The sequence below is a fragment of the Rutilus rutilus genome (assembly GCF_951802725.1).
Source record: "Rutilus rutilus genome assembly, chromosome: 19".
In the NCBI taxonomy this organism is placed as follows: domain Eukaryota; kingdom Metazoa; phylum Chordata; class Actinopteri; order Cypriniformes; family Leuciscidae; genus Rutilus; species Rutilus rutilus.
This window is the reverse complement of record NC_140232.1, coordinates 10642444-10654650: the sequence shown is the minus strand read 5'-3', so window position 1 is coordinate 10654650 and position 12207 is coordinate 10642444. Positions and strand designations below refer to the sequence as shown.

General features: G+C 37.7%; 1 protein-coding gene across 5 annotated transcripts in view; it reads right to left on the bottom strand.

Annotated features, from left to right (window-relative positions):
* The window catches only part of grk5l (G protein-coupled receptor kinase 5 like), a 64079-nt gene continuing 51872 nt past the window's right edge, over window positions 1–12207 (bottom strand). For 2 of the 5 annotated variants that reach the window (XM_084388420.1, XM_084388421.1), the window contains exons 8-16: window positions 10774–10914; window positions 10318–10508; window positions 10174–10211; window positions 9586–9675; window positions 9061–9269; window positions 5570–5707; window positions 4550–4687; window positions 4034–4165; window positions 697–2537 (exon numbers count right to left, since the gene is read on the bottom strand). In XM_084388420.1, the coding sequence (XP_084244546.1) occupies window positions 2454–2537; window positions 4034–4165; window positions 4550–4687; window positions 5570–5707; window positions 9061–9269; window positions 9586–9675; window positions 10174–10211; window positions 10318–10508; window positions 10774–10914 (1161 nt within the window). In that variant the 3' untranslated portion in view covers window positions 697–2453. Of the gene's footprint in view, window positions 2538–3965; window positions 4166–4549; window positions 4688–5569; window positions 5708–9060; window positions 9270–9585; window positions 9676–10173; window positions 10212–10317; window positions 10509–10773; window positions 10915–12207 lie in introns of all 5 variants that reach the window. The other 3 variants (XM_084388419.1, XM_084388418.1, XM_084388422.1) reach the window with 3 other exon arrangements.

The following is a 12207-nucleotide window of genomic DNA, read 5'->3' as shown; positions in this document are numbered from 1 at the left end:
AAAAAAAAAAAAAAAAAAAGTGGCAAACCTTTCCTTTATGTTTCCATAGACCAAATCAACATTTACTTGCTGATATAGCATTTAATATCAGTTTAGATCAGTCCCTATTCATGATATAGAGTGCTAAAAACACTCAATGAACTATTACAAAAATAATATGCAGTTTATCATTGCATACTTGTGGGGAAATTCTGCTTCAAATTCACTGTAAAATGAACCAACTGTGGTAAGAAGATTCCCCAATTTAGATACGCAACAAAGTGGCAAAAGTGAAGAATATTCCCTGTAATGGTAAATAAAGTACTTCCTAATAAACTGTCAAGATTGGCCACACATTTTTTTAAATAGGAGATATGCATTAACATGAATCTTTTCTAAATTTCACCTGAAAGTGGCGTATAAAGTCTCACCACAGAGAACAACAGCATGGCACTAGTATACACACAGATCCGACCCCTAAACCATTAACCTTCTAACAGACATTGGTCCCGCTCGATGAATAGTTGATTGACCATGCAGTGTGCAGTGCAATTTATGTAACATGTCATAATACAGTGCAATAACCAGTTATTACACACACTTCAGATGAGAAGTTTGAAATGTTAGAACCTACACTAAGTATACACTTTTTCGCTTTAAACCCTTCAGAGGGAATTTCTAGCACTGTAAATTAATGGCATAACTGATGCATAATTTGGTAAACACACATCAGTTTAATGATTGGAAATTACATGGCACTTAGCATACGTACTCGTGAAACAGCTTCAAGTCATCATTTTAATACACTTGATTTGTCTTGAGATTCTCTATTGAACTTTGAGGCGTAAAAAAAAAAACCTTGGAATGGTATTGTAAATGCAAGATTATGAGGTTGAGATTCATATTCTATTCTTTCTTGAGTCGCTCCGTTTGGTTACATTCCAAAACTATCATGTATTCTCTATGCACGGGATATAAATGTATTTTTAGGGCTGTGTGTTCTGGATTCCCATGATGTCTATACAACTGAAATCCTGGACACTTTAAATGAGTAAATTTAGAGTTTGGGAAGATGAATGAAATGTCTTTCTACCAGTACATCTGATTGGAAACTGCATAAACATGAGAAAACAGCTGCTGAGGTATGAAACTTCCTGTATTGTGTGTGTGTGTGTGTGTGTGCATAAAGGCTGAAGTGAAGTGGTGCAAGTTTCAGTCTATTAGTGGTTGAAATGTGATTAAATGAAGGCATATTTACACACCGAATCTGGGAAAAAAAGCTGTTTTGTTGTCCTAAAAAGTGAAAATCCTTGACTGTGCAGATGTATTATTAAATGGTCAATTCTATCTCCTCTTGGAGCTGCCGTGATACAAATTCAGCTCATTTTTTAACTTTTTCACATCAGCAAAATCTCACAGTAGCTCAGATTGAAGAGTCCAGCAAAATCCTCTAATTCAATGTCAAATTGCCTCTGAAAATCTGAAGTATTATCATCTATTTTCTGCAAATCGGGGTAAATGAGCCACTTATGAATAATGCGTTGAAATGAGAAGAACTCCCTGACTGATTTGTTGTGCTGTGATTGGCTACCTACCCAAAGACCACGCCCACTGAGATGGCTCCGCCTTTCACTACAGTCAATGGTCTTTACGCACAAAGGAACTGATACTTTTAGCTTATGTTTGCAGACCACGTAGTGTCCGGCGAATGGAGCAGATGAGATTTTAGAGTGGACTGGAATAGGCGGAAGCTGCCAAATTGAGTTTGGTTTTCAGTGATATCACAAAATTTGCAGATGACATGGGAAGGAAAGAATATACAGCTCCAATGAGCTCCTATTTCCTTGTGCTTTTAGGCCTTTCGTCACTCTCTGCAGCGAAACATGGCAACGTTACTCAAATACGTGTCTTCCTGTAATAAGCTCTATCTTTGGCCTGAGAGGGTTGAGGTTGGAGGTGTTACATGTCGATGGAAAGATATATAGGGGTGGGTAGGCAGAACGAGAGGGATGGAGGAGGAAACGAGAGTGTGCGTGTGTTTGTGAGTGTGTGCGTAAGTCTCTTAAGTTCACTATATTAGCTTTCCTTTGCAAAAGAAAAATTAAAAAGCCCCCTTCCCATTCCCTGTGGAGGCCTCTCTTTGTCAATAAAATCCCCTGAATAATATGAGTTAATATTCTGTCATTGTCAGTGGCTCTTTAATGTTCCAGCAATCCTGAGGGAGCGTGAGGTGAAGGAATAAATGTTCTCCTTTCTGTCACAAAACGGATAAATAAAGGTCTTTAAACAGGAGTTTTATTTTGTCTCCTGGCGGGGGCCGTGGATGGATAGTGTGGGCCAAGGCAAGGAAAACGGACTCTTCCACGCTCTGTCGACTGGTCTTTAAAGGGCAGGAGGAGTTCCTCACTCTTATTCTTTCCTCTCTTAATCGCTCACTCGCTTTTGTCCCCTGCAGTCCCGCAGCGATCTGTCCACTAGGGGGCAGAGTGTGACATGGAGTCAACAGAGTTGACACTGGAAGACGAGACCCTGCTTTGAGCGATGGTCACCTCTGGATGCTGAAGGATGAGAGAAAATGACAGAAAAATAATTCATGTTAGTTATGATTTATAAATTCTCTCTCACATATAGACATGTACAATCAGGGTCCAAAATTAACACTCGCCAGCAGTGTTGGGGGGGGGGGGGGGGGGGGTTAATGCACATTACTACACTGTAAAAAAATATTTTCATGATTTGTTATGATTTGATTGATTTTAACATGATTTTGTTATCATAACTTTTGTCAAATCAACTTAGATAACTAATGTGGATCAGATAACAATATTTTGAGTTTCTACCAGGTAACTTTGTTTTTAAGTTAAACCAATGAAAATTTTTTACAGTGTAGTTATTTTTTCCTAAATCAATTGAAAAACTCTTTCTTTTCCATTTTTTCTCAAGAAATGGGTGCTAAATGAAAATAAATGAGTGTGCTTTAGTTCAGTTGTGCTTGTTTATTTGTAGGCAAAATATCAGAATGTGGGTATTGCCTCACAACATAGATCTCTGCATGTGTCGCTGTCGTTTTGAGAATCACTTGCATCTTGGGCAAGAAAACACAATACAAAAGTAACTTAATGCATTGCTTTCCATAAAAGGTGATTAGTTATCTACGACGCCTAGTTATTTTGTAGTTTATTTACAAAACACTTACACTACCATTCAAAAGTTTGGGGGCAGCAATTTTTAAAGAAATTGATCAAAAGTGACAGTAAAGACATTTATAATATAACAAAAGAAGTCTGGAGTAATTCAGCTTTGCCATTACAGGAATAAATGACCATTTAAATTGTTAAAACAGAACACTGTTCCTTTGAATTGTAATAATATATGCAAAATGCAAAAATACTTAATTTTAAATAAATTAAAAAACTTTATGATCCCAAACTTTTTGTGTAGTGCTTGTAGTGTATTTCTCACAGTAAAAAAAAAATTAAATAAAAAAATATATTGAACAAAATCATGAGGTGTTAATGTTAGCAGTTTAACAGCTAAATATTACAATGTTGATTTTGTCTCATTAAATATTGTCTATAAATGTGTGTGTGTGTGTGTGTGTGTGTGTGTGTGTAATACAGCTTCATGGCCAGTATGAAATAAAGTGAAATTTGAAAAATAACTGAAAATATAAGAATCAAAAATCTAATTTAAACCCGGAAATAAAAATAAACTTTTAGGATTTTGAAAAAAATACCACAAAGAAACATTTGAATGTATAATGAAGAAGAAACATAAAACAAAACTTCACTATTTCTAGGTCATTAATCAAATAAATAAATTTGTGAAACTGATCATGTGTTTTCCTGTGTAGAGACTGAAACCCCCCCATTACATTTTCTAAATTAATGTGGCAAAGTTATTTTTGGCCCCTGGGTACAATGCTTCAGTCTGATCCTTGCTGCTCTACGTGTGTGAGCGTGTGGTGTCCTGATGGGGTGTTTGACCTGGTCTGTAGTTAACTATTGTGTTCTCTGGGGTGTTCCTCTGTGGTGGAGGTGGAGGGGATCCTCACATGTCTCCTAAAGATCCTGTCCAGCAGGCTACGCCGAGGAGGCTCAGGAGGCTGGTTCCAATCCAGGTCAGGGGGCCGTGTCCCCTGAGGCCCGAATACATTAAGGTCGCTGAAGCACTCTGTCTCGATCATCTGCAGGACAGAAAGCAGACAAAATAGCAAGAGACAGACAGACAGATACAGATAAACAAAAAGAGAGAAAAGATGATAAGAAGGTCAAATAATCCTTATTTTCTAACATCTTTACAGAAAGGACCATTATAGTTCTGGATGCTGATTGGTCAATACAGCCTTCCAGTCATGCTAATATACATTATTAACAGCTATACATTATTAACACCTGCTATACACATAGGGGTCAGCAACCTTTTAATTTTTTTCTTGTTCATTACTGTGCCAAATGGAATATTAAAGATGATGCCAGGTTGAATGATTCATTCTCATGTTATCTGATTTATTTTTTATTTTTTGCCATATGGCATTACGTTGGCAGAAGATTTTAGCACAGCGTTATACCTCATTTTGCCATGGGATGGAGACGCTGCCAGTGGCAAACTTGGAGTAGAAATCATTGTCTGTTTGGTCCAGGTTGACACCCTTTACGGTGGAGAACTGCTCAATGTCCAGAACATCTTTACAGTAGACCGCCCTGGGCTATGAAATAAGCAAAGAAGAGAAACAAAAGTGAAAAACAGAGTAATAAGAGAATTCAACCCTATGCAAATTTCCAAAGCCTTGAAATGTTCAACATTAACTTTCTTTAAAAACCTGTTATCTGATTGATAGTTTATACTTTTTTGTAAGTAAAAATCTTTGTAGAATAATTGTAAAAACACCTCTCCCTCTTCAAGTTGTGGTTCACGTGTCTTTCTGCTGTGAAATCTTTACTGATTTTTAAATGTAAATGTAAGAATAACTTTAATAGTGTTGGTAATGTTTCAAGGTGAACATTTGATTGGTTTACTTTATTATACATGCATAATTTTTTTGAAAAATCATGTTAAAATGTGAGTATCAAATATGATACATCAGGATTTTGAGGGACGTTTATTTGAACATCTCATGTTGAACGTCATTATATTGCATTGCATCATATGTTTTGCCCTCAACAACTACAGAGCTTTAATCATAAAACAAGGCATTTTAATACCACCTTACTAAGACATATTATTGAGCGATACAGAGTGACAACTGATATGTATATGCATTTTATAGTAGTCTGCAATAATCTCACTGATTTACATCATAAGCTATCAGAATTTCATTTTACATTTTGACCATATAAATATGAGCAACTGCACTAAATTTCATTTTTGGTCAGTCTGAGCTTCTGAATAAAACTGAGGTGTTTTTACCTCCTCGAGAATGAGCTCCATACCCTCCTATATCCAACTATATGAGCCATTAAAGACTGATGTATCAATCGTGATACTCAATAAAATAAAATAAAAAGGTAAGCCAACTTTATCTAAATAAAAATGTCTAAAAGTTTGTATTTACAGTGTTAACATCAACTACATGAGAACAGGAACTCACATCAGGCACAAAGGAAGGTTCCAGAATGCCGGCCTCCAGCCTCTTGAAGTTGATGTTCTTAAAGAACGGGTGGGCTTTGACTCCAGTACCTTCATCCGCCTGGCAGCCGAGCCTCTGCTTGGGATCTTTGGCTAACAGCTGCGGGACAAGGAGAGGAGAGCAGCCAGCCAGACATTAGGAACACAGGTTTGTACATTCTTCAAGAATGGAATGTAAGAGGCAAAGCTGGTCAATGGCTTCGAAACACTAGGAAAAAGAGCTTGTGTGCCAAATTAAGACATTTAAATGGGGCAAACATCCTAAAACTAGGGTCAGCAATCACAAACCAGACATCACAAAACCACACACAGGAACGAGTTAGGCTGGGAACTTTGTGAGCTAAGATGTGGAGGCCATTTTTGCATGACGCACGCAACATAGAATTTCAAATTAAAATTGAAAATTGTAATCATTCACTTATCTTCATGTCATTCTCCAACAAAACAAGTACTCCATTCGATTCACTAGCTATTATTAAGTAATGCAAGTATGTTTTGCATGAAGACCAAAAGTCTCAAATCAGATGAGGGCCTTAGCTTCTTCAAAAAACTTTAGTTGGGTCACAGTCAGTTAACAGAAGATTTCAAGCTTCTTTTTTTTTGCCAAGGACTCCCAAAAATAATGATCCACTTTTAACACTACCGTTTAAAATGTTAGGGTCAACTCTCCCATTATCTCCACTAGGTAGGATAAACACTGTTAAAATGAACATTCTGCCAAAATTTCTTTACCTCTTTCAAGCTATTCCTCTGTTTTTACCCAAATCTTTCTTCAAGAATATAGACAAACTAATCTCTTCATTTATATGGGCAGGAAAAACTCCTAGAGTTTCCAAAATTTTGCTCCAAAAAAGTCGGCTAAGTGGAGGGCTTTCCCTGCCTAACTTTATGTATTATTACTGGGCGGCGAATATTCAGAAATTAGTGATTTGGGTACAGACCCCCTCTTTACCATGGTGCCGCTTAGAAGCTAAGTCTTGCATTTTAACATCTCTCCCTGCTATGGTATTCTCTTCTCTCCCTATGTCCCTTTCACATTACACAAAAAACCCAATAGTATGCTCTTCTCTCAAAATATTCTTTCAATTTCGGCGCCATTTTAAATTTACCTCAGCATCAACCATGGCTCCTATACGAAATAATCATCTCTTTCTTCCTCCCATTTCAGATTCTGTATACTCTCTTTGGGAAAAGAAAGGTCTGAAATGCTTTGAAGACCTTTTCATTAATGATGTGTTTGCAAGTTTTTCTGAATTATCTTCATCTTTTAATTTGCTTCCTTCTCACCTATTTCGTTATTTTCAAATTAGGCACTGTGCCTCCTCTCTGTTCTCCGGGTTTCCCTCTCTGCCTACAAAGTCTACATGGGAAGAGGCTTTTAAACTGAATCCTCACATGGGGGGGATTATCTCAAAGATATATGCAATTATCTTGTCAAAAGATAATGCTCACAACATCAAAACTATCAGGGCTTGGGAAGAGGAACTTGAATTAGAGTTTGAAGATGACTACTGGAGTAGAGTATTAGACAATGTACGTACCACTACTTCGTGTGCTAGGCTTAGTTTTATACAATTTAAAACTATTCATAGAGCTCATCTTTCGAAGACAAAACTTTCTAAAATGTATCCCAATGTTTCAGATTTGTGTGATAAATGTAAACTTTCACCATGTAACCTCAGCCATATGTTTGTATTGTGTCCCAAGTTACAAAACTTTTGGAATTCTTTCTTTAAAATAGTTTCTGATGTCCTAGGTGTCAAGTTAGCGGTTTGCCCTTTGATTGCAACCTTTGGAGTTCCTTCTCGGCGTCAGCCTTTAAGCCGTAGACAGGCCGATGCCGTAGCTTTCGCATCTCTCCTCGCTAGGCGCAGAATACTGTTATCTTGGACCTCCCCACAACCCCCTTCTATTTCAGTTTGGCTCAAAGATTTGGTCTTTTTTTTTTAAACTTGAAAAATTAAGTACAATATCAGAGGTAGGGGAGATTCTTTTGGCAAAAAATGGCAAAAATTTATTACATTCTTTAATGACTTACCAACCTTAGACGTGGATTGAATGGGGGTTTAAATATGTGTCATCTCAGTTTTGTATGTATCTTTGCCTGTATGTAGATATACATTAATGTATGCACATATGTATTTTCTTTGTTTTTTTTATTTTTTATTTTTTTTCTGATCTTCAGATGTCCTGTTTATCAGATTGGGGATTGCTTTGTTGGGGCTGGGTAGGGTTGTTTATGGCGGGTGGGGTGGTATAAAATGTAAAAATGCAGTTTGCAACAATAAAAATTCTATGACAAAAAAAAAATGTTAGGGTCTGTAAGATTTTTTACATGTTTTTGAAAGAAGATTTTTTTTGCTCACCAAGTCTGCATTTATTTGATAGTAAAAACAGCAATATTGTGAAATAATATTGCGAAATAATATTGCAATATAAAACATATATTTTCTATTTTAATATACTTAAAACACAGTTTATTCCTGTGATTTTTGCCATCATTACTCCAGTCTCTAGTGTCACATGATCCTTCAGAAATTATTTTAATATGGTGATTTGATGCTTAAGAAACATTTCTTATTATTATTAATGTTGAAAACAGTTGTGCTGCTTAATGTCTTTATGGAAACTGTGATACTTTTTTCCAGGATCCTTTGATGAATAGAAAGTTCAGAAGAACAGCATTTATTTGAAATAGAAATCATTTTAACATTACAAATGTCTTTACTGTCACTTTTGATCAAATTAATGCATCCTTGCTGAATAAAAGTATACAGTATGAATTGAAGTGTATACTTTCATGTAAAAAAAAACAACCAAAAACATTTAAATTATACAAGTATAATAAGTGTGATACTGTAAGAATTTTGTACGAAAAATTGTTAAAATATTCTCTGGACATAAGTCTTATAGAGCAAAATAAAAGTAATTGTATCAAATTTGGTGAATGTATAATATATATAAACATCTTAAGGGTACTTGCTAACTTTCAAATCCCTAAAAATTTATTTAGTAAAATCTGGTTTAAAGCAACGTAAGGATGAGTAAATTACATATTTTAGTTTTTTGGGTGAACTGTCCCTTTAAGATTAACAGAAAGCCAGTCGCATGACACAGCTCTAATAAAAGACAGCTGAGGTTCTTTACAATACATTTAGAGTATTAAACAATACTGAACTGAGCTGTTCTCAGAGAGCTCATTATCAGCTTCTTCCCCAGCCGAAAACATGCAATAGCAGCCAGAAAATGAGCCAAAAGTACAGAATGGACTCGATTTGACCAGTTTTGTGCGCTCAATCAATGGACTCTTAATCAGCTTCTATGGCGTGTTTGACTGAGGAGATAATGTAGCTTTGGATACAAGCTCTTAGTTGTACTCGACTGTGTCATCTTGGATTTTGACCAGCATAGAAACTTCATTCTTTGTGTGTGTATGTATATGTGTGGCCTCACCATCCTGCAGATGGCTTTGGTGTCTTCTGAAAACTTGTCGCTGTACTCCTCTTCCTCCTCCTGCACCCTCTTCTCCACTTCTTCCCTCTTCACTCGCTCTTTGCGAGCACGGAAAGGCGATCGGCCAGCTGTCATCTCGTAGATCAGGCAACCCAACCCCCACCAGTCTGGACTCATGCTATAGCGCTCATTATTGATCACCTCTGGAGCTGTCCATCAAAACATATTCAGTTCATCAATCAATAAAATTGTATATCTAGTAGGACTGAGTGGTGCAGCTAAAAACAAAACCTGATATTTTTCAGCCTTTTGATTATAGCTGGTATTTACACTAGCATTCAAAATTTTGGGGTCTGTAAGTTTTTGTCATGTTTTTGAAAGAAGTTTCTTAAGTTCACAGTAAAAACAGTAATATTGTGAAAATGTATTACAATATAAAATAATTTATATAATAATATGATTTATTTATAAATGCCATGCAAAATGCTATTTTGCTTAAAACAATACAGGTAAAAAGATCATTACCCATGTAGCCCACAGTCCCCACTCGACCACGGATCTGTTCTCCATCAGGCACTTTAATGGCCAGTCCCAGGTCTGAGATCCGGATATGACCTGTAGGGAAATAGAGAGGGAGTAGTAGCAAACAAACCAGAACAAAACAAGTTAATGTAAAATGTATTTATTGTCCCATTTAACAATTTATTACACTTTCACTGACTGAATATTCAATTTATTTATATATGCTTTATATTTATATATAATGTTATTTATGTATATATATTGACATTGGGGGTTTTAATTAAAGATGTATTATTATGGCAAACATAGTCCTCAAAATCAATAAATAAATATTTAAACCTGTTACAAATGCTACACATTTTTGTATGCATAGTCTTTTTTTTTTTGTCTTTTAAAATGAAGTCATGTTTAGTTTGAGCTTTTGTGTGAACTGATAAAAAACAAATAAACTTGGTTATTTAGATGGAAGCCAGTTTCAGCCAGTATCGGTACATCCCTAGACCAAATCCCAGTACATCCCTAGACCAAATTCAATTTAATGCAATGTCATATTTAGCTCATTTGAATGAAAAACTGATCTTCTTGACTTACCATTATCATCTAAAAGTATATTCTCTGGTTTTAAATCCCTAGAATGAAAGAAAGCAAGATAAAAATGTCTCAACCATAGAATTTCATTATTATTTTATGAGGATGGGTGCATTTGAGGATGGTCACACGTTGGTTCCTGCCCACCTGTAGACGATAGACTCTCTGTGCAGGTGTTCTAGACCACAGCAGATCTCGGCCCCATAGAACTGCACGCGCTCCTTCTCGAAGCCCGGGGTTCCCATGTTATAGATGTGAAATTTCAGATCACCACCGTTCATTATGGTCAGCACCAGACACAGGGCATCTTTGGTCTCATACGCGTACGCTAAACTAACCTGAGAGTCAGAGAAAAGAGGATGCCGATTCTCAAAAATACATTCTTTCCCCCTTTTAAAAGTATACAAGCTGTTAGCAAGCCTTTATTGGACAAAATATTGGACAGAGACAGAAATGTACTGAGGAATAAAGATTTGAGGCTTTACTGCCTGGACACTTGTGACTGGATCACCCAAGATGGATGTTTAAACCAGGTGTAAACATGACCAGAGTAAAGAGAGGAAAAGAGATGAAAGAACAGAATAAATTAATGAATCCACTTACCACAAACCTGCTGTTGACCTTCTCCAGAATCTGTTTCTCATTTAGAGCCATGGCCTCCCCCTTTCTCTTCTTTATCCTTTTCTTCTCAAGCTTTTTACAAGCATACATTTTACCTGTGGCTCTCACCTGGCACGCACAAACCTGGGCAGGGATATACATATATTATCACCACATATATACACACACACACACGAGAAGTTACATGTTGCCTTAAGGTTGGGTCACAAGAAAATTGTGAGTTGTCCATTGTCAATAGTGTGCACAGTTCACACAATTCACTTTAAAACCAAGAAGCTTTTGTTGGTCAAAGCGGTGAATTCGGATGACCAACTTGAACACGAGTGATATCTGTGTATAGGTTACTTATTCACCTTCACAAGAAACTTCTGCTCACACAGATTCCTTTTGAAATGACTGGATATTGCTCGTGAAATTTCGCAGAGCAACGTTAAATGACACTGCACCATTAACAAGACAGCATCTTAACTTGAAAGTGACTTTATAAATTGTTCCCTTTCGAAAGGGAACTCGCACTACATGATTAACGCATTGGGGAATGCCTCAGGCGTGACAGGTGTCTGAAATCACTATCAAATCACGGCAATCACATTGACCGGCGACAGCTGTTGACTTCATTAACGTGCAACCCTCTTCTCGAGTGAAGAGGGTTCAGCGTTTGGACCTTGTGGTTCGGGTCCCGCTCTGAGGCAGAGCGGCGACGCGCATCATGGGGCTCCCAAATGGAGCTCGCTGATCGTCTTGAGAGGGGGATAACCCTCTCAGACGATTCGGCAGCTGACGAGGGTGAGCTGCAGGTGGAGGATTTCTCTCCTCCTCTTAGTCCAGCAGCGGGTGCTCTTCAGGATCAGCAGGAGATGGCTGATGACAATCAGATAGATTCTGAACCCTCTCAGCCACTCTGCCCGTTGTATGCTGAACTGGTGGATGTTATGGATCGCGTTAGGGGAGAGATCACTCACGGTAGGCTTGACGATCGGTTTCTCCCCGGCCATAAACCACCAGCTCAGGTGAGCCTTCCATTCCTTCCTGATCTTCATACTGAGATCGAGAGGGCATGGAAGAACCCATATTCTGCCCATATCCTCCGACATCAGCAGGCTAGTTTCGCTGATGTTGAGAAGATAGGAGAACATAGTGTCAATGCCGCCCATTGACGAGACATTTGCGAACTATCTCAGGTCTGAGCGGGCATCGACACAGAGCTCCAACCCTGCCATCCAAACCTTTAAAAGCAACATCGCGTTTGAATGGCAGAGCATACACGGGTCAGGCCGGTGCTGCCCTACATACCATGGCGGTGTTGTAGACGTACCAGGCCGATCTGCAGGGTGATCTCAAACAGGGGGCAGGGATATCTCCTGAGGCGGTTGCTGCATCGCACCACGGATCTTGCTCTCCAGGCCACTAAGCAAA